The sequence below is a fragment of the Rhinatrema bivittatum genome, chromosome 6, assembly GCF_901001135.1.
Source record: "Rhinatrema bivittatum chromosome 6, aRhiBiv1.1, whole genome shotgun sequence".
In the NCBI taxonomy this organism is placed as follows: Eukaryota; Metazoa; Chordata; class Amphibia; order Gymnophiona; family Rhinatrematidae; genus Rhinatrema; species Rhinatrema bivittatum.
In genome coordinates this window covers 259,356,336-259,378,891 of record NC_042620.1, presented here as the reverse complement: position 1 = coordinate 259,378,891, position 22,556 = coordinate 259,356,336, and the positions used below count along the sequence as shown (strand labels likewise).

Genomic DNA, 22,556 nt, shown 5'->3' with positions numbered 1-22,556 from the left:
GCCCTAGGGGAGCCCCGATGGCTTTCCCTGTTCCCTCCGCCCCTCCCTTCTCCTCCCTAACCCCCCCTCACCTTTGTTTAATAAGTTGCGCCTGCCTCTGGGCAGGCGTAGGTTGCACGTGCCAGCCGAGTGCCTGCGCACGATCCCCCGGCACAGCCGCTGTGCCAGAGGCCTCTGTCCCACCCCTGCCTCTTTCACAAAGCCCCGGGACATACGCGCGTCCCGGGGCTTGCGCGTGTCGCCGGGCCTATGCAAAATAGGCTCGGCGCGCGCAGGAGCGGTTACGCGCGTAAATCCTTTGAAAATCTGGCCCTAATAAAGCACATTTTGGTGCTTTCCAATTTTGGTGTCTCTTGCATTGCAAGTGAGGAGCAGCGGCAAAATCACCACAAGTAGTAGACTCAGGAAATGCAACAGGTAGCATGAAGTTTATAGAAAACTCTTTGCATACGGTCCACACTGCTGCCTTCTCTTCCTCCTACCCCTGGTTGAGAAACACAGTTCTATGACACATTGCAGTTTTTGCAGTTCTGCTTTTTCATAGATAGGTTTATTGCTGTGTGAGCCTTGGAATTAGTATTGTGATCAGTTTCCTACATTGGGGCTGAGTGGGGGTTTTTTTCAGGATTTTGTGTTGCTTGACAGAGTGCCTGGTAGTGGAAAGAGTTTGTACTGCTTCTTAAGACATAGTTAATCCCACATTTTTATCAAGTTTAGGGATGGTGCACAGGGCAGCTGCACAAAGCCGTCACATTGCAGGCCTGCCTGAAGGTGAACAAGGCTGGTTAGAAGTGCCATGCCATGCACACTGTCTTTTGATTACCCCCTGTGAGGCAGTGCCCCTAGTATTCCTCTATTTACCTGTGCAAGACCAGGCTAGACGCCTGGTCCACCTTAAAGAGAAACAAAGAAACATAGAAATGATAGCAGAAAAAGACCAAATAGTCCATCCAGTCTGCCCAGCAAGCCCACAGCAGCATGCACTGCACCATACAAGTCATCCCCATACTTATCAGTTTCTCAGACTGTAAAAGTCAGGGCCCTTGTTTATTGCTGTCTGAGTCCAAGTCCTCATTATCTCTTGTCGTTGAAGCAGAGAGCAATGTTGGAGTTGCATCAAAAGTATCAGGCTTATCGGTTAAGGGTAGTAACAGCCACATCATCAAGTTACCACCATGCTTGTTTCCCCAGACTATAAAAGTCAGGGTCCTTACTGGTTGCTGTCTGAATCCAATTCCCCTTTTCCCCCCTGCTGTTGAAGCAGAGTCTAATGATGGAGTTGCATCAACAGGATGAAGGCTTATTGGCTAGGGGTAGTAACTGCTGCACCAGTAAGTTACCCCCATGCATTTTAGCATTGGTAAGTTGTTAAAGTCACTGAGTTTAAAATAATGAAAGTATCACAGCTGTAGCAGACTATTCAAAAATCTACTGCCAGGTGCATGTTAAAGGATTTATCAATAAGAATATAACTACCCTGGCTCAGATCTGTATGCCTAGTGCACTGCACACCCATATTAACACTGGGCCCAGCCAAAAACTCAGTTCTGGCTATGCTACTGCCTTGTGGCTATTGCTGGACCACAACTCCAAAGACAGAGAGAGGGCAGCTTTCAAAATGAGAGGAAGTATGACATCTGCAGGTACTTATTACCTGCAAACTTGTGCTAATTTTCAAAGGGAAAAAGTTTCCTAAGAATTTGCATTGGACAAGGTATCACACAGATCTGCACTTGCTTTGATGGTCAGTGCATGCCCAGGGGCGCAGTCATTTTATAATTGCGTGCATATACGTGTGCATGTTATAAAACAGCCTGACCGCATGCATATGTGTGCCAAATTTTAAGTGGGTGCGCAAATTCCACTTCTACTGTGTGAGTCGGGTTAATCTTAAAAGGGGCACATGCCCACGCCATTGCCTGTTTAACAGTTCATCCAGCAGTTTGCCCAGTTAACAGCTAGGTCCTCCAAATCCCCCTTGGTTTGATAGCCTACACTCTCCCCTGCACCAAAACTCTTTAAACCCCTCAGAAATGGCTTGATCCTTTTATGTTATAACTTACACGTAATACACAGCAAAATTAAAGTTACGCGACAGGGGAACTTGCATTGCTCCTACCACCAGAGGTATTGGGCCTTTCCACCACCCACTGCCTCACCTTCCTCTTAATGCAAAGTTCCCCAGGCCCATGTGCATCAAGAACATCATTAGGGCAGACCTTCATGTGAACTCACCTCCCTTGGGGTTTCTCCTCTGCACCTCGCTTAGATAGTTCCTCAGGAGGAGAACACTTCACTCACCCCAAACTTGCATTTCTTTGCTTTGCTTTGGTGCGCGTCGAGCGGATTTTAAAAAGTGGGCGAGCATGTGCATATCTCCCGATACGTGCACAAAACGATTTTTGCAAAAAAAAAAAAGGGGCAGGGTGGGTATAGAGTTCCTAGAGTTCTCAATGAAATCTGCACGTATTTATGTGGACCCCTACCACATAACTTTACTTCTGCTATGGATGGCGTGTAAGTTCAGGAACAAAATAAAAATAGGCTAGTCAGCAGGGTTTTATTGATATGGGTTAACAGGGTAAAAGGGAGGCTAACTAGGGGGGTTAGGAAGTCCTATCCTTTTACCTAGGTGAACTGTAGAAGAGGACCAGAAGGTTCATCTGCATACTGCTCCCAGCATCCCCCGGGAGAGAAATCCAGAGGTCACCGTAAGTGATCCAGGGATTGAATTCCACAGCCCCAGCTTCCAGAGGCCCCGCATCCTTTGCAGTAGAAGAGGAGCGGAAGCAGCGCACGAATCTCAAACCCTTCAATTCTTGGCATGAAGATCAATTTAATGGTGGTTAAAGAGGATTGGTAAGTATAGCTTGGGGAAATCTTTGGACTTATAAAAGTTTGGAGAAAGGTGAAATAATGGGATATATTCTTTAGAGTTTGTATGTGTCTGAGTTAATAAGCAAGCCAGAGGTAGTTAATTCTAGTGTCTGTCTTTCCCATCGATTCAACCCTTGATTTTTAGGCAGGAGACACTTTCTCATTAAAAAATAATCAGGTTCTTATCTAAATTTTACTATTGTACCAGCTCTTATTGAAAGTTTAATCATCCCCTTGTAGGACACTAGCTGATAAATTAGTAAATTCCAACTCCCTTAGTATCCTAAACTTAACTAGGAATTCAATAAAATTTAGATGAATGCAGCAGTCCAGCAGCAAGATGGGGGCTTTCCAGTCTTTTGCATTGAGCGTCACATGTATGATTTTTTTATCCGCCAATCAGAGTTTGTATGTGTACACTTGGTGCAAAGAGCTCCTGGCTCTTAGGGAATGAGTCTGATCTCTGGAGGCTAGAGTAGCAGACTTAGAGGAGCTGAGGCAGACAGAGAGGTACATTGATGAGACCTTCAGGGACATAGTAGCCAAGCCCAAATCCAGTCTGGCAGCCCCAGTGCTGCCTTGGATCAGAAAGGTCTCCCAGTAGAAGAACATCACCATGGTGTAGCAGGAAGTGATCCTGTAGCAATGATGTATTGTCCTCTCGCACTGAGGACAAGTCTCCCAGGGCTACTGCCCAGGAGGGAAGAGTTAGGCCGGCCATCATAGTTGGTGATTCGATTATTAGAAATATAGATAGCAGGGTGGCTGGTGGACGTGAGGATCGCCTGGTAACTTGCCTGCCTGGTGCGAAGGTGGCAGACCTCACGTGTCACCTAGATATGATTATAGACAGGGCTGGGGAGGAGCCAGCTGTCATGGTACATGTGGGCATCAATGACATAGGAAAATGTGGGAGAGAGGTTCTGAAAGCCAAATTTAGGATTTTAGGTAGAAAGCTGAAATCCAAAACCTCTAGGGTGGCATTCTCTGAAATGCTTCCTGTTCCACATGCAGGTCCCCAGAGGCAGGCAGAGCTCCAGAGTTTCAATGCTTGGATAAGACGATGGTGCTGGGAAGAGGGATTTAGTTTTGTAAGGAACTGGGGAAACTTTTGGGGAAGGGGGAGACTTTTCCGAAAGGATGGGCTCCACCTTAACCAGAGTGGAGCCAAGCTACTGGCACAAACTTTTAAAAAGGAGATAGAGCAGCTTTTAAACTAGAACAAGGGGGAAAGCAGACAGTTACTCAGCAGTGCATGGTTCAGAGGAATGTATCCTTGAAGGATACTAATGAAACAGGAGAGTTAGGGCATCTCAACAGAGAGCTTCCAATAAAAGCAAACATAGTTCATGTGCCTATATGTAAAAAATCAACTGAGCTAATGATTTCCAAATTATCCCTAAGAACTGAAAAGCAGCTTGTTAATACAAACAAACAAACACACTTTGCAATGTCTGTATGCCAATGCTAGAAGTCTAAGAAGTAAGATGGGAGAATTAGAATGTATAGCAGTAAATAATGAGATTGACATAATTGGCATCACAGAGACCTGGTGGAAGGAAGATAACCAATGGGACAATGCTATATCAGGGTACAAATTATATCACAATGATAGGGAGGATCAACTTGGTGGAGATGTAGCACTTTATGTTCGGGAGGGTATAGAGTCCAACAGGATAAAGATCATACAAGAGACTAAATGCTCAGTAGACTCTATATGGGTAGAAATCCCATGTGTGTTGGGTAAGAGTATAATGATAGGAATATACTACCGTCCACCTGGACAAAATAGTCAGACAGATGATGAAATGCTAAGAGAAATCAGGGAAGCTATCCAATTTGGCAATGCAATAATAATGGGAGATTTCAATTACCCCAATATTGACTGGGTAAATGTATCATCAGGACTTGCCAGAGATATAAAGTTCCTGGATGTAATAAATGACTGCTTCATGGAGCAATTGGTTCAGGAACCAATTAGAGAGAGCTATTTTAGATTTAATTCTTAGTGGAATACAGGATTTGGTGAGAGAGGTAACAGTGGTGGGGCCACTTGGCAATAGTGATCATAACATGATCAAATTTAAACTAAAAACTGGAAAGGGGGACAATAAGTAAATCTACAGCTCTAACACTAAATTTTCAAAGGGGAAAATTTGATAAAATGAGGAAAATAGTTAGAAAAAACTGAAAGATGCAGCTACAAAGGTTAAAAGTGTTCAACAGGCATGGACACAGTTTAAAAATACAATCCTAGAAGCACAGTCCAGATGTATTCCGCGCATTAAGAAAGGTGGAAGGAAGGCATAACGATTACCGGCATGGTTAAAAGGTGAGGTGAAAGTGGCTATTTTAGCCAAAAAAACATCCTTCAAAAATTGGAAGAAGGATCCATCTGAAGAAAATAGGATAAAGCATAAACATTGTCAAGTTAATGTGAAACATTGATAAGACAGGCGAAGAGAGAATTTGAAATGAAGTTGGCAGTAGAGGCAAAAACTGATAATAAAAACTTTTAAAAATATATCCGAAGCAAGAAACTTGTGAGGGAGTTGGTTGGATCGTTAGATCACAGAGGGGTTAAAGGGGCTCTTAGGGAAGATAAGGCCATTGCAGAAAGACTAAATGAAATCTTTGCTTCCGTGTTTACTAATGAGGATGTTGGGGAGATACCAGTTCCGGAGATGGTTTTCAAGGGTGATGAGTCAGACGAACTGAACCAAATCACTGTGAACCTGGAAGATGTAGTACGCCAGATTGACAAACTAAAGAGTAGCAAATCACCTGGACCAGATGGTATGCACTAGGGTACTGAAGAAACTCAAAAATGAAATTTCTGATCTATTAGTTAAAATTTGTAACCTATCATTAAAATCATCCATTGTACCTGAAGACTGGAGAGTGGCCAATGTAACCCCAATGTTTAAAAAGGGCTCCAGGGGAGATCCGGGAAACTATCAACCAGTGAGCCTGACGTCAGTGCTGGGAAAAATAGTGGAAACTATTCTAAAGATCAAAATTGTAGATCATATAGAAAGACCATGGTTTAATGGAATACAGTCAACATGGATTTACCAAAGGGAAGTCTTGCCTAACAAATCTGCTTTTTTTTTTTTGAAGGGGTTAATAAACATGTGGATAAAGGTGAACCGGTAGATGTCGTGTATTTGGATTTTCAGAAAGCATTTGACAAAGTCCCTCTTGAGAGGCTTCTAAGGAAACTAAACTAAAAAGTCATGGGATAGGAGGCGATGTCCTTTCATGGATTACAAACTAGTTAAAAGACAGGCAACAGAGAGTAGGATTAAATGGTCAATTTTCTCAGTGGAAAAGGGTAAACAGTAGAGTGCAAATGCATGACCCTGCTGTATTTAACATGGAAATTCCTCTGCCACCCCCTTAAGTTCTCATAGGTCACTTCTTATTCTGTCAACTTCAGGGGTATCCACCCTTGTTGAAGATCTTAGTGACAACTGCAAAAACATGTATTTTTCTTTCTAACTTCTCTGTGATACAGTTCAAAGAGATATTGAACAGAACCGGCCCCATGATAGATCCCTGAGGAATTGAACTCATCATTCATCTTTCTTCAAGGTGAACTCCTTTTACTACTACTCTTTGTTGGCTGTCATGTGACCAGTTTTGTTTTGTTTTTTTCACTTGGAATTTTCTTCCAGCTTATTTGTACTTCCAGCTCCATCAGAGCCAGGACTGGCATCTGGCGCCTTGAGTCTTCAGTCATAATCACCTGGGAATTTTTCTCCTATATTAAATCTCTCTCTCCCAAAATACCTAGTCTGGCCTTTATAATGATGGTCCTCGGCCTGGGGCTCCATCCAGAACCTTGCAATCATGGGTCCTGAATCCAGCCACCAGGTGTTACTTTTAAGCAATAACTGTGGCTCCCTTCCCCACATGGGCTGTGAACACTGCCTCTACAACATCCCCAACCCAGGTCAACCTAGGGGGGTGGAAGACCCAACTCAGAGATCAAACCAGGGACCTTCTCTTTATGACAATGCACAGCACTTTCCATTGAGTTGGCCTAACTCAATCAATTTCTAATGCTATCCATCATTTTGGGGCCCACCTGCAGGATGTTCAGTTTCTTTATTAGCCTGCTATACTAGCCCGTAACAAAAGCTTTGCTAAAGTCTGTGTACCACATCCAAAACACTCCCTTGATCGAATTCTCTGATCATTCAAACAAAGAAATCAATCAGATTTATTTCATGTGATCTGATAAAAATCATGATGGTTCAGATACTTGACTATTCTTTCTATCAGTAGATTCTTAATTAATTTTCCCACTAGTGAGGTCAGACTAACCAGCCTAAGATTTCCAGCTTCTTCCCTATTAATATTTTTTTGAAGGGAGACAACATCTTCCCTTCTCCAGTCCTAAGGAACCACTCCTGTCTCCAAAGATCTAACAGGGTCATTTATCAAATCGCGTTAGGGCCCTAACGCCCGCTATAACACCATAAAGCATCATGAGATGCGTATGCAAATTAGAAAAATTTCGGAAAAAGAGGAGTTTGGGCGGAGTTTATGAAAATGAGAGGTGTTTAACGTTGCGTGCAATAGCATAACGCACAATTTAACGCTGGAAATAACTACAAATTTGTTCCTGGCTTTATGCTGCGTGTTATGCCCGAAACAGGATTTGCGATAAAAATCCCAAATCCCATGGGGGCGGGGGAGAGAGAGAGAGCGCGCCTCTGGGGAGGCACACATATTAGGCAACTTTTTATACCACTCTAACAGAGGCAACTAGTAACTCGGGGTGAGGTTTTGGTGGTGGTCTAGGTTTTGGGGGGGCAGTTTTACGTGCACAGTCAGAGGTACAAACAGCACAATAAACCACAGTGACGATTTGATGTGATTTGGAGTGATGAAAGTGTAAAAAGATGAGATTTGTACAATGTACTCTTAACCTAGCTTGATGCACTCTCTACCTAGCTGCTATCTCATCTCTCTCTCTCTCATTAGCAGCCCAAAAAGTGGTAAGAGCAAAATGATAAATCTAGGTCTACCTAGTCTCCTTCCCTTGTCTTGCCTCTACATTCTCATACCTACCCAGGCGAGATGCCCTAGGAAAACCTTCAGCCTTGCAGTCTTCCACTTCCTCCCCTGGCCATGACCTCCTCCTCCTGCCACCCCACCCTCCCATTACAAATTCTGCATTTATAATCTATTTTACATGAAAAAGGACATTGAAAGTAGTTTTCAGAAGTAAAAATATCACTTATAGCAGTGCATGTAAATATAATATACATATTGAATGTCAACTAGAAAACCCTGCTGAAAGGCAAAAAAACCCACTTGGAACCCATATGATAGGGGTGTCAAACTCTGATCCTCAAAAGCCACAAACAGACCTGGTTTTCAGGCTATCCAGAATGAATATAGGTGAGATATATTTGCATACAATGGAAGCAGTGCACGCAAATCTATCTCATAGAAACATAGAAATGACGGCAGAAGAAGACCAAACGGCCCATCCAGTCTGCCCAGCAAGCCATGCACTCTTTTTTTTTTTCTCATACTTGTTACGCCTGGCTTTTAGTACTCCTTAGTTCCATTTCCCCTCCACCCCACCACCAATATAGAAAGCAGTGCCGGAACCGCATCCAAGTGAATATCTAACTTAATTAGGGGTAGTAACCCCACACTACACCTATTTGTCTGTGGTATATAACATAGCAGGATAGATTTTTTTCATGTGCTTCAAAAGACTAAGTAGAGTGCTGGGGGTTAATACTTTGCATTGCTATTTGTCAGACCACAGGCCTATATCACTGGACATGGATGATATTGGGGAATTGTACGTGGTGGCTTAACCTATCAGTTTTGGGACAGGAGGATTTCAAGGTGATGGCACACAAAATTAAAGCAATTACGGAAATACACGCAAATGCTGAAATTAACCCAGTAGTTTTATGGGAGGCTATGAAGGTGGTCCTTCGAGGCAGGATCCTAAGTTACACTAGTTACTGTAAAAAAAAAAAAAAAGCAGAAGGCCAGGGAGAAATAGTTGCTGAGGGATATCAAGCAGCTGGAACAACTTCACAAGCAGGGGTGTTCTAGAAGGGTATGGAGATAGTTCGTGGATAGGAGGCGCGATTTGGAACTGCTTTAGGTAGATCAGATAGGAAAATTAGTTATTACCTGTTAATTTTCATTCCTGTAGTACCACGGATCAGGGATGGTCCCAAAAAACAAAGAGGTAGTCGATCTATAATGGCCGTCAGGTAAACAAAGAGAGATAGATGCCTTGATCTTTTCCAAATATCCACTATAGTAGAGACGTACTCTTCAAAATTGCCCGACTCAGGCCGAGCCCCGCAGCTCAACAGCATATTCATTGTGGATGTCCTGAAAATCAGGCCTGTTTGTGGCTTTCAAGAACCAGAATTGGCATCCCCTGCCATATGGTCATACCTAGGAACTCTATGGATTTGGCCTCGAGATTCTGGAATTCTAAATTAATTACTGGGACTCCGGGCCAACATGAGAAAACTTAGGGTGGCTAAGGAAGTGTCCTGCGTGGCCCAGGTGACTTTTTCCTAGCCGCATAGGTGGGAATGAGAAGGAGATGACAGTTGCGTGGCTGGAAGAAGGAGCATCTGGCCACATCAGCAGGAAGGAGGAAGCAGTGAGAGCAATGGCCTTCATGGCCACAAGCAGAAGGAGGTTTCCTTATAGTCATGCAAGAGTGAAGGAGGATGCTGCTGCATCACCCTGCAGGCCAAAAATAAGAAGAAAGAAGCCACTGCATTTCCCAGTGGCTCAAAGGAGGAAGAGAAAGCTGCTGCTGCACCATGGACACAAAAGAGGAGGAGGATGGTGCTGCTCCTGGTGGGTTCAGGTTGGGGAGAGAGGATGAATGTGCATATATGTGAGAGTGAGTAAGAGACGGTGTATGTGAGACTGTGAGTGGGTGTGGGCTTGTATGAGAAAGAGTGGTTATGTGTGAAAAAGGGAGAGAATTGAGTTAGCATGTGTGGGAGAATGAGTATGTATGTGTGTGAGAGTGAATATGTGAGTGTGTTAATGTGTGTGTGTATGTATGTGTATATGAGAGTCTGTGTGCATAACATACCCATTCCTTCTCCCCCAGCTAATCCATGGCAGAGTGACTGGAATTCAAAAGTTCCCAGGTTTGTATGAGGTATTAGGTCTATTGTATCATTGTTGGGTGTTGGCACAGCACTCAGAAAAGCAAGAGAAAATTGAATTACAATTACAATCTAAGAAACTGCCATGCTGGGTCAGACCAAAGGTCCATCAAGCCCAGCATCCCGCCTCCAACAGAGGCCAAACCAGGCCACAAGAACCCGGCAAACACCCAAACACCAGGAAGATCCCACGCCACCGATACAATCAACAGCAGTGGCTACTCCCCAAACAAAATCGATCAACAGCAGTCAATGGACCTCTCCTCCAAGAACTCACCCAAACCCCCTCCAAACCCAGCCACACCAACCGCACCAACCACATCCTCCGGCAACAAACTCCAGAACTCAACTGCGCGCCGAGTGAAAAAGAACCCCCTCCCACCAGTCCCAAACATGCCATCTACCAACCTCATGAAGTGCCCCGCAATCCTTCACCATCCGAAAGTGTAAGCAACCGATTCACATCCACTCGCCCAAGACCTCCCACCATTCCAAAGACCTCTATCATATCCCCCCTCGGCTATCCCCTCTCCAAGCTGAACAGCCCCACCCTCCCCGGCCCCTCCTCACAGGATAAGTACATTTTACTTGCTGGGTAGGGAGAGGTGGAGGAGGGAGGGGTTGGGGGCTGCTGGGCAGGAGACAGAGATGGAGGTGTGGTGTGGCTGGGTTGGGGGAGCAGTGTGTGGGGATGTTGAGCAGAAAGGGGTAGGTTCGAGGTGGTCAGAGGTATTCTGGGTAGGGTAGAGCAGAAATAGTTGAGGAGGGGAGAGAGGGAGCTCGGGGAAGAGGATGTGGGGTGGGGGTGTCAGGAGTTTTGGACAGGGATATGAGCATGTGAAGGGATGATTGAGTAGTTGGGAGAAGTGAGGGGTGCTGGGGGCATGAAGGGCAGTAACTGGATACAAGGGCCATACTATGTCAGTTTTGAGAATATGCATTTCTTCTCTCTTTGAACTTTGCTTAGCGTAGGAGGAAATATATTTTTGTTTCTAGTCTCCAGTTTTGCACTGCATGCAGAAGGTGGTCTTGGGGGTTTTCCTTCCAGGTTTTGTTTCCACATTTGTAATTTGTGGTATTTTATTCTATATTTGGTGAAGGCAGGTCTGTCTGTGTTCTGTGTGTGTGTGACTGAGATGAGGTACTTTACTAGCAAGTAGGGATTTTTATCAGCCTTATTTGTTGTATTTTCTAAATATTATATTGCACCGGTGTTATGCTGTTATTGAGATGACCCCAGAATCAGAATATCTGTTTTGTATGGTACAGGGAAATGTCTTAGTTCTGCTCTGCACCCATTGTTAGGAAGCGGGAGACTCCTGTGGATGCAGAGCATATGCTTATATGGAGTCCCATGATGGTCATGAGTCAGTGTGACACGTATGTAGGCATCATCTCTCAGGTGTGTCCTGATAGAAAAAAGATTGAGAACATACATTAATAGCTATGCTAATAAGGTAATGAGTTACAAAAGTATGCAACTAACTCATTACCTATTAATGCAGTGAACAAGAATGTGCATTAAAATACACAAAATAAAATGCAGATGCTTTCCTCAAAAAGATTAACTACATCTCAGGGAGCTGTAGTTAGCTTCTTGCATTACCATACCATCCCCATTATTTTGTGCACTTTACTGCACAAAAAATCATACAACCGGGAAACACTACAGATGAGGGATCTTGAAAACACATCTGAGATATCTACATGTGATAGTGCAGACCACATAACAGTGGTTCTAATATTGTAATGAAGTATTGTTAAATAATAACGATAACATTCTTACATGTATGTATGCATCAAGAATTAAATGAAGGGTAGTGTTTTTCTGTTATTAATAATCAACAGTGGTTAATGTATCAAGTACTATATCTTAGGGAGAGATTGAGTTTAGTAATAGAATAGTGGTAAGGGACATATATACTGATGTGGGAAGATATATATATATGTTGAGGAGTTCTCTGAGAGAAGGTCTTTAATACTTTCAGAGGGGAATGTTTATTATGAGTGATTTTATATAAAAAGTTAACATTGGGAAGGAAAGGTTGTTTTAGTACATTTGAAATAAATATATTGTTTTTATATTATAAAAAGATCTGATGTATGATTTTTTTCTGTAAGTTAAAAGTGCTTTTTTCCTTTCTCCAAATTGTGGTTTGGAGGTAATTTTGTATATATATATATATATATATATATATATATATATATATATATACACACCACCTCACAATATATTCCCGCTAGAATATTTGCACATTCCAGCTTTCTTATAATTCTTATAAATCAATCAATGCAACATATACCAGTAGAATCACCCCGATATTTTCATACACCCCAATATTCCTTCACATTATCCAGTACAGCACAGCTGCGAGAGTATGGACTTTTTGCAACAGGAAAGTTTTTAACCTTGAAGATTGAGAAATACTGGATAATGTGAAGGAATATTGGGGTGTATGAAAATATCGGGGTGATTCTACTGGTATATGTTGCATTGATTGATTTATAAGAATTATAAGAAGGCTGGAATGTGCAAATATTCTAGCGGGAATATATTGTGAGGTGGTTTTACTAATGTGAATGTGAAGTAAAAATTGGAAAATAAATAAATGTTTCTAGGATGAAAAAGAACTGTGTTTAATTATCCTCATATTTAAATTTTTATAGTATATATATATATATATATAATATAGTAAACCTTCCATACCAATACCGCACTAACTACCAGCATTCAATCCATAATAACCCTACCTATGAAAAGACAACACTGTAAATATGACATTAGGTCCTCAAACATCAATATAATTCCTATTAGGAAAACATATCAAACCTAGTGCTACAGATCCCTACACAGAAACTATATGCTAGCAAAATCCCTCACCTCAGTCACCCTTTGCAGAACACAGACAGACCCTCACCAAATACAGAATTAAGAGACCATAAAGTAAATATTAAAAAAGTGCAGACAAAAATGAAATAGAAACCACAACACTAAACTCTGTTTGCAGCACAACAATGGAAAAACAGAAACATTGCCATACTTCATAAAATATCAAGCAAAAAAAAACATCAATAATAGTAAAACTATACTATTAAAAATAATATTTCAAAATAGCTGACAAATAGAAAGACATCCAATAATTAAAAACTCATAAAAATTGTAAAAATATTTCAAAATCCAAAAAAAATATTGAAAAATAGCAGATACATCAAATAACACCCAATATTGAAAATTAATAAGGATAAAAAAAAAATCATGTTTGTCTATACCTGGGAACTTCTGATGTCCTGATGCCTTGAGATTGTTGTGGTTTAGCTGAGGGGTAGGGTTGTTGTGCACAGACTTTGTCCTCTCTCTCTCATATACACACGCTCTCTTTCAGACACATGCACACCCATGCAACACACACATAAGCTCTCAAACTCTCACACCTTCTCTCCCTCATACACTCTCATTCACTCACACAAGTTCCCTCCCTCTCTCTCTCACATACACACAGGTTCCTCTTCGTACTCACACACACACACCTTCACACAGGCTGCCCACTCACTCACTCACTCACATGCTCCCTTTCTCTCATTCACATACACACTCCTTCATAGTTGACCTCTCTCTCTAAAACACACACACACTCAAACATGCTCCCTCTCTCACGCACACGTGTACCCTCATGTAGACTCCCTCTCTCATTCACACACACCCTTACTCATTCGTTCACATACACAAACATTTCTTCTCTCTGGCTCACAGGCTCGCTTACTCCTGATCATGGGTCTCTCTGTCCTCTTTTATGGGTAGAATGAGCCCCACCCACAACTCTCCCGGGCCTCTCTCTTCTGTGTCTTTGGTGCAGGTGGGATGGGCTCCACCTGTGGCTCTCTGGGCTGTGCTGGGCCTCTTTTTTTCTTGAGCCGTGGGCAGTACAGGGTCCAGCACATAGCCCCACCAGGCCTCTTTAGTTTTCAGCTGTGAGCGGGATGGACTCTGCCTTCGGCCCCGCCAGGCTTCTTCAGTTTTGGACGGACCGTAAACAGGATGGGCTCTGCTCATGGTTCTACCATGCCCCCTTCAGTCATGGGCCGTGGGTGGGATGGGCTCTGCTTTCAGCCATGTTCGGGCCTTTCAACTCATCTTCACCTGCGGCAGCACGGGCTCCGCTCCTGGCTCCACTTGGCTCGCACTGGTGATTTTCTGCCCCCTAAGAGTTGGTGCTCTAGGTGACCACCTAATTTCCCTAATGGAGCCACCTGCCCTGAACCTACCCTCACTTGTCTTCCCTGTTATTTCCAAGTAACCACATGAGATGCACATTGTGTTTTCCGCTATTAACTTTGTAGGAAGTGACAGTCTGATTTAATCAGCCCTTCCCCCCGCAACACTCCTTCTTGTAGTTTAAACTCTTTCCAGTGTGTGTTCTGATTACTAAGAATCCTGGTTTCTTTCTCAGACAGATATAGGCATTTTCTACAGAAAAATCTTGTATCCTTCCACATATCATGTTAAGTCCACATGATGTGGAAGCAAACAAAATTGTAATATAGGGAGGGCCTACATCTGTCAGCTCTCTCTTTTCCCTCGTGTTTTTACCTCTTATGCAATTTTTCTGGCTTTTAATGAAGGCAGCATGAGACAAGCTCGGGGCTAGCGGCAGGGCTTGGGCTTGGTGCATGGGGGGAGGGTGAGCAACCGATGAGGATAGCAACAATTTTGAATTGCTGCATCCTCATTGGCTGAGTTAGGAATAAGGGGTTTTGGAGCGATAAGCTGAATTCAGTCAGCTAGTAGCAGCAGCAAAGCCAGCAGCAGGTTTTATTCTGCGTTCCCTCCCTCCCTCCTTCCCGATAATTCTGTATTGGAGGTGTGGTTATGAAACAGATGTTCTTGTCGCAGTTGGAGCGGAAACCCGAGCCCTAAGTGGTATGTTTGTATTGCATTGCAAAGGTTATTGGAGGGGGAGGGGGAAAGTCCCGTGTAGCTTGGGGCTGCTACACGGGAAGGCCTATGAGCAAGGGGGGGGGGGGGAGGCGATGCTCAGGCTGTGCGCTTACCCTTGCTGGGGGCTGCGGCGGGGTAAGAGAGGGGGAATGTCGACGGAGCCTTACCATTGGGACGCGGTGGTAAGTGAAGAGGGGGAAGAAGGAGATAAGGGGTGGGGGGGCATATCTTTTGGTTATAATGTTTATAAGTTAAAGGGTTCGGGTCAAGTTGATAATAAACCGTGGCCTTGTTTTAAATCCATACTGTTGTCATGCGCGTTCTTGTCTGGGGATGGGAAGGAGCCACCTGCAAGTCTTGTTTCCCTGTGTTATCCTTTTAAGGTCCATGTTCAAACACCATTTAGATGGATACTGTAATAGTTAACCGTCTAAATGGTTGACCTGGGTATATATACCCAGGTCAACCTGGGTATATATACCCCTGGAATATATATACCCCTGGAATGCTCCCCAATTATAATTGGGGAGCATTCCAGGGGTGGGCAGGAGGCATTCAGGGGAGGAGCAAAAGTTAGCCGGATAAGTTAAGCGGTTAACTTATGCGGCTAACTCTGGTCGGGCCTTAGGGCTGCCCTAAAGTTAGCCGGTTAGACTTAGCTGGCTAACTTTAAGATAGCCGGGTACATTCAGCGGCGCGACCGCAGCACTGAGCATACCCTGCTAGTTAAGCCAGATATGGTTATCCGGCTAACTAGCCAAGCCACTTAGCGGCTAAATAGTGGACCCCCTTTGTTTCTTTCCCGTTTTCCCTTCACTATTACTCTTCCTCTCTCAATAAACCGGGCACCCAGACAAAAAGTGGTGCTCACCTCCGGGACTGGGCAGCTCAAGAAACGGGCGCAGGTTCTGCAGAACTTTTCCAGTCTGGGATTAGACAGCTCAGGGAATTAATGCAGAAATAAAGAGCGTTTCACTTCAAGGACTGGGTGGCTTGTAGGAAGCCACCAAGGACGCAAGAGCCTCTCACTTTGTGGACTGGAGGGGGGGACTCCAGGCAGGGGCAAGAGGGACGCAGAGCCTCTGACGTCTCTGCTCCTGTTTGCCACCGAAGGTACAGCACCGCTGCGCTGTCATGGTCTCCTCTGACCACATCCTTTGGTGGAGTCAGTTCCTGTTACTCCGAAAACAGAACCCCGGTTGTCTTAGTAACGAGGTGCCAGTTCATGCTGCAACGAGAGAGAGACCCCAGCAGGCATAGGGAGATGGCACCAAGGCACTTCAGCCAGAACACTGGCAAGAAACTGTAAAGTTTGGTAAATTAACCACAGAATGCCGAATCCTGGCTCCAGAGGTTGATGTTGGGCTTAAGAGTTGGAAGAACAGTATGTGCCGAGAGGTTGCTTTTTTTTTTTAATGTTTCACAAAGGCATCAGATCTGTAACATTATTTCCGGCATGAAAAGAGGAAGCTGAACTCTGACAAGTCTGGTAAGGGCCTTTATTTAGCTTAATTATTTTCTGTTCTTGTAAGTGCTGCCTGTTTTGATCCATTGTAAAGGAGAATTACTGTTCGTATTAGCATGTCGCCGTCTACCTTTTTTTTTTTTTTTAGTCTAAGGTAAGCGTGCGTAGTGTGTTGAGTGGAATTGCTCTTTTCTTCCAGCTAAAATCAGTGGGTAGGGCACAGAGCACAAATGCCCATTTCTCAAGCTGGAATTAGCGATTTTTCTGCTAACCTCAATAAGGAGGGTGCCCTCAGCAAAAACGCTGCTCACCAGAGCAAGAGATAGGTAAGCAGGATGACTGCCCCGGACTCCAGGCTGCTCTTTTCGATCAGCCTGCGAGACTGTGCACACTCGCGAACCTGAAAGGGAAGGAGGGGGACGCCAAAAGCAACCCTTGCCCTGCTGCTTGCTTTCTGCCTGATTTTCAAAAGCCTTTACATGCTTAAAATTGGGTTTTACATGTATAAATACACTTTATCCGTGTAAGCGGGCTTTTGAAAACTGCTGCAATATATGCCATTGGATTGCCCATAGGATTTTCCTGTGTAAGTGCATTTTATGCGGGTAAATCCTTTTGAAAATTACCCCCCCGTGTTACCCACAACTGAACTGAGGCAGGATGATGTCACCAGTGATGCCCCAAGGGCCATAAAATGGCTCCCTCCCTTGTCAGCCAGAATCTGCCAAGGCGGTGTGTTTGGTGAGAGGGAACTTTCCGTCCACTCTCTTCCTTCACCCCTCACCCATCCTTGTAGAAAAGTGAGTTGCAAAGCGCCTCTGCACACATCGCCATGCCTGAGACTTTTCGGCCGAATTTTAAATTGGCCATTCGCGCAAATTCTGGCAGTTGTACGCGTGGCCGGGCCCTTTGTGCGCCACGCGCATTTTCAAAAGGGCCCGGCCATGTGCAGAACTGCCGATACGCGCAGAAGCGCCGGGCCCTTCAAAAGGAGCAGGCCGTGGGGGGGTGTGGTCTGGGAGGGGCGGGGAGTATGGTCAGTGTTGCTGGGTCCGTCACAGCCCTCCTCCAAACCTGTACCTGCGCGCTTGCGTCAGGGAGCACATGGGCAGGACGAAAGAGGCAGTCATGCTTCAGATCCCCCATGGCCATAACTGCTATTTCCCCCTGTCCTAAAATAATACGGAGCAGTCGGGCCAGTAATTGCCCAGGTCTCCCTCACCTGACGGGAGATCCCTGCTTCCGTGTGGGAGGCAGATCCCTAAAGCAGGAACGTAAACAGGTCTGTGTCAGCTGGACTGGAAAATTAAATGATAAAATCTAGAAAAGGAATGGGCAGGACCTTTGAAGGGAAAAACAGGAAAGGCGAGGCTTAGAATCTGATTGGCTTCTTCTTTGTGATATCATCCAACCAGGTTCCAGTGTATGTGCCCAACCCTCACTGTCAAGCCTTCCCCCAGGAAGTGCAGGAGGAGGAATTCAGGAAATAATAGCCCAATGGGTGGCATCTGGAGGCAAGAGAGTGTGTCAGAAGCAAAGCCGTACAGAGCAGGGGGGACAAATACCTACAGTATCTGAATATAATCTGCTTTGAAAGTGCCTGAAAAGCGGCATATAAATGAGATAAATAATAAAGAACAATCATTTAGCGTGTCAGCAGGACTGACCTCCTTCCACCCTCTTCTCTGTTTCAGCCCGAGTTTCACAATGGCAGGGAAAGGCATTAGCCAGCTGGGCTATCATACTGTATTGGTACTGTTGTCGACAGTGGCCCTCAGGCCCACACTCTCACAAATGGGCCCAGATGAGCCTCTGAACCTTACCTCTTGGGCCACCAGAATGAAAAAGAATGAGCAAGAGTCTACCACAAGACCTCTCCCATCAACCCCAGAACATGTGGCTCCACCCCAGCTGTGCCGCCACTGCCTCATTGCCATGGTGACCCTGGCAGCAGTGGCAGCTGTCTTCATGGTCAGCACAGTCGTACTTTGCAGCAGGATGCTGGCTTCCTCCAGGAACTCGCCTAGACCTAGCATGAAAGCCAGGACAGAGAGAAGGATCCCTACAGGGGGATTATGGATTGAGCAGGAAGGCACTATGAAGGAGAGGACAGAGTCTTGGTATAAAGGTGACACCCATCAGGAGAAGAGGCAGAAGACCAAGAGTCCTCGAAGGATCTCAAATACTGGAATGAGTCTCTGGATACCACCAGCCACTTCCATAGAGGAACGATCCTTACTCTGGTACAGCAGCAGCTCCTCAAAGGAGACCAGAGTGGCTAATGGGAGCGTGGCTCACCCAGCAGAAATCCAGGATAGCAACAGCATTCAGCCCAGAATTACTTTGGACCAGATATCGGGATTCTGGCATGGCGGTAGAGATGCCTGGGAGACAAGCATGAATCATGGAGGTGCCACCAGCTTTCAGAGATGTTCCCAAAGTAGCAGTAGGAGTGACCTGGGTGGAGAGTCTATCACCACAGAGGAGCAGGGATGGACACGCAGCAATGTCCCAGAGAGGCAATGGAACTCAGAGGAACTCGATGAGAATGAGGAGAGTGAGGAGGAAGTTATTCCTGTAGTCCAGCCAAAAGTGACTCTGCAGGAGATCTCAGAGTTCTGGAACAACAGGGCGGCCCGCCATACCCAACTGGGACAGAGGGACATTAAGAATACTGAGCGCAAAAATGGGAATGCTAGCCCAGGATGCACTCTCACAGCTCCTAGTAACAGGAATCATCCATCCTCTGAGCACAGATGATGAACATTTCAGGTCATTAGTGCCAGGATATATAATATCAGTCTTAGAGTGCTGCAGGATTGATAAACCATGGTTTGCTCCATGGGATGTGAATATCTCAATGCATTCATAAACTCAGCATCTGAGCACAGTGAGATCCACACATCCTCTAGTTCAGTAGCTCCAGGATTCACATTCCGAGACCTTGAGTGCACTCATGCCAAGGTTCAAACTTCCAGCCTCCCAGGACAGGAAGACCCACATGGCTGCACAAGTATCAGGATTCACACTCCCAGACATTAAGTACAGTGGGATCCGCACCCTGGTGCCAAGATTTATACTTCCAGCTTCTGAGCATCATGGGGCCGATGTAATAAAATCCATGCTAACTCACATTTCTGGTGGCCATGATATTCTTTTGCTTTGCCCATCTAATAGTGACTTTCTACCAGACTGGGTGCATCAGTAGAATAACGTTGGCCACTAGAAATTTGAGTTTACTCCACCTCAGACCACAGAAGTTGTAAGCTCTCTGGGCCTGGCTCCTACAGCTGAACATAAGTTCTCTTGGGAAGGCACCTTCAGCAGAATGGTATGCACTTGGTATCGTGCATTCCGACTTTGAAGTACTGTTCAGCTGTAGATGCCCGCCTCAGAAAGCTTACACACTAAAACAGAGTAACACCTGTCCTAATGTGAGCGCCCCTTACTGCATCGGCCCCCAAGGGATCCACACCACAGTTCCCAAGTCCCAGGATTCACACTCCCAGACACTGAGCACAGTAATTTGCGCATCCTGCACACTAGTGACAGAAATCATATTCCCAGTAATTTCTCACTGGTAAGATTAAAAGCTAGAATTCAAAGTCATGTGAAGATCAATCGCCTTCTCACTAGCCCAGGAGAATCATTTATGCTCTGCTTTTATTGATATTAATTTATAGCTGGCATTTTAGAAATACATACTGTTGTATTAGATTAAAAGGTCACAACTTAACTCGTCTGCTTGTTGTCATTTCCTTCTGAGAAGTGCTTCCATTGCAGGCAGGATCTCAGGTCCAGTCCAGGCTCCTGCTCCTATGCTATCTCCAGATTATTGGTAAAGCCCGTAGCTTCCTGCTACGGGCTTTACCAATAATCTGCAGATAGCAGATTACCAATAATCTGCAGATAGCAGATTATCTGCAGATAGCAGATAATCTGCAGATTTTTCAAGATTCTGTGGTAGATTTTTCAAAATACTGTGGCAATTATGTGGAAAATTAGTTTAATTTTGCATAACGATTCCCACCTCTAACTATGTAAAAAAGTCAATCTTTTATTGAAAACCATTCACACTGTTTGTTTTTAAACAATATTTAAACTATGTAACCCCTCACTGGTGGAAGGTCCCTGATGCAGGGGTTACAGTAAAGTCCCAGGGTTGTCTTTACTCTCCCGGACCTCTATTACTCGAGCACCAAACGTCAGCTCTGGGGGCCGGAGTTCTCCGGCGGGGAGAAGGTCTGACCTCCAGGGCCCTAGACTCTGTGGTGGGGTGACCAGGCTGCAAAGTCACTCTTTGCTCAATACACCCAGTTGCTCACAGGGGGGGGTTCCAAAAAGAGCCCACTTGAATAAAAGCTCATAGTCGAAAAGTGGTGTTCAAATCATAAAAAAGGCTTACTTTAACTTGAAAAATAATATCCAGTCTACGATTCCAAAAATCATAAACAGGATGAGGAAAATACAAATCAAACAGCAGTAAGTTTCTTTGTCCATGGTGCCTCTCTTGCTGACACTCCTTCTTTTAGCTGTGTCCTGGTCCAAACTGCCTTACCCAATAAGGGTAGGAAGGTTCTCCCACATGACCAACATACTCCAGGGAGTGATGGAAAACACTTCCCAAAACTCTAAAAAAAATAAAAACCCAATCTGTCTGCCACCCTGCTGTTAACTGAATGCAAGATGCAAGAACAGGGATCCAGCCCTTCCTTCCAGGGAGGTCCCTCCCTCTCAGTCAGGAACTGGTCCAGAATAGCAAAAACCCCTCTCAAAACTTCTTAAATCTTCTCAAAGGCTCTTGATCCCAAAAGCCTCCTCAAATGACAAGGCCTTGAGGACTCACTCAAAAATCTGCTCCTCACAACACTCCTCTCAGGTGAGGTCTCAGAAGGATCTGATTACCACTAATCCTCTAACTCTCTGCACGTGCTCAGTGGCAATTTATAGCCTTGAGATGCATCCCAAAAATAGGATGGCCCAAAAACTGGGGAGGGCTCAAGAATATGCAGAAAGCCAACATCAAAAATCCCAATCCTGGGAAAATACTTGTGCAGGTTCTAAACCCCACTATAACTATATACAAATAAAAAATGTATCAAGAACCAAAATAAACACTTTACCAAGTTAAGACGTATGTTACATACTTTTAACAGTGAAATGTCATTTTTGATTTGAATTGAATTAGTGCAACCATCCTTTCCATATTTTTTTGAGAAAGTCCTTTTTGTCTTTCTAAATATATGCCAAAAATGCTCTCAGCATTAGCAGTCTGTCATGCTTTAATTAAACAGAAAGATATGTTTGCACTTATATTGGATACATAGTAGCAGACAAAAAGGGGATGAATTAACCAAAATTTGAAACTTATGGTGCCCATCATCAAGGCTTCTATGAATTGAAATTAATACTCCTCTGCCAGCTGTGGGTCTCCAGCAGTTGCAGGCTTCCAAAAACACATCCAGATCTTTTTAAATGGTGAATAATTGGCCACATATGCAGGTGCAAGAACCTTTGTATAAAGATGAAATTCTTCTAAAAGGACAACACTCCATCCAGGAATTATCAAAATAATCTTTGGTTTGATTTAAGAGATCTTTGAGGGATCAAACATTGACTGCTTTCTTTGTCCATTCCAACTTGACCCCTCCCCTCCTGTTCCCTTCAGAACAGGAGAAAATAAGAGAACAACAGAAGGAAAGGGGCCGGATTGGAGAGCAGAGTGCATCTTCTTTCATCTGCTACAGCCTCAGCCTCTGTTCCCTATGGAGGGGCTGCGACAGAAGGAAGGCACTCTGTAGCTTTCTTCAAAAGATTGAATTAAAAGGTGGTAAAGCTTCAGGTATGTTGATTCTGTGGCAGGATGTTAATTATGCAGCCGCACAATTGCAGAAGGGCTAGGGGACACTGGTTATTGGGGACAGGCTAAGTCAGTTTGACCTACCACTGCACCTATGAGATATTTAGTTCATAGCCCTCTGTCCAGATTTGATGTGCCTGTACATTTGTGAACCTAATCACATCTGACACTGCCCACCACTGTAAACATCCAAAACTTTTCCTCAACAATTGACTCTTGTTGGGTCAGACCAAAGGT

General features: G+C 44.4%; 1 protein-coding gene across 2 annotated transcripts; it reads left to right on the top strand.

Moving 5' to 3' along the window:
* The first annotated feature begins 14,848 nt into the window (after positions 1-14,848).
* Positions 14,849-20,195, top strand: C6H16orf54 (chromosome 6 C16orf54 homolog). 2 transcript variants are annotated; one of them, XM_029606943.1, is made up of 2 exons: positions 14,849-14,976; positions 18,154-20,195. In XM_029606943.1, exon 2 carries the CDS (start codon positions 18,167-18,169, stop codon positions 19,217-19,219), a length of 1,053 nt encoding a protein of 350 aa, XP_029462803.1. In that variant the 5' UTR covers positions 14,849-14,976; positions 18,154-18,166; the 3' UTR covers positions 19,220-20,195. The 2 variants fall into 2 exon arrangements, with proteins under 2 accessions (XP_029462803.1, XP_029462802.1); XM_029606942.1 differs by lacking the exon at positions 14,849-14,976 and adding an exon at positions 16,172-16,483.
* Positions 20,196-22,556: the final 2,361 nt, after the last annotated feature.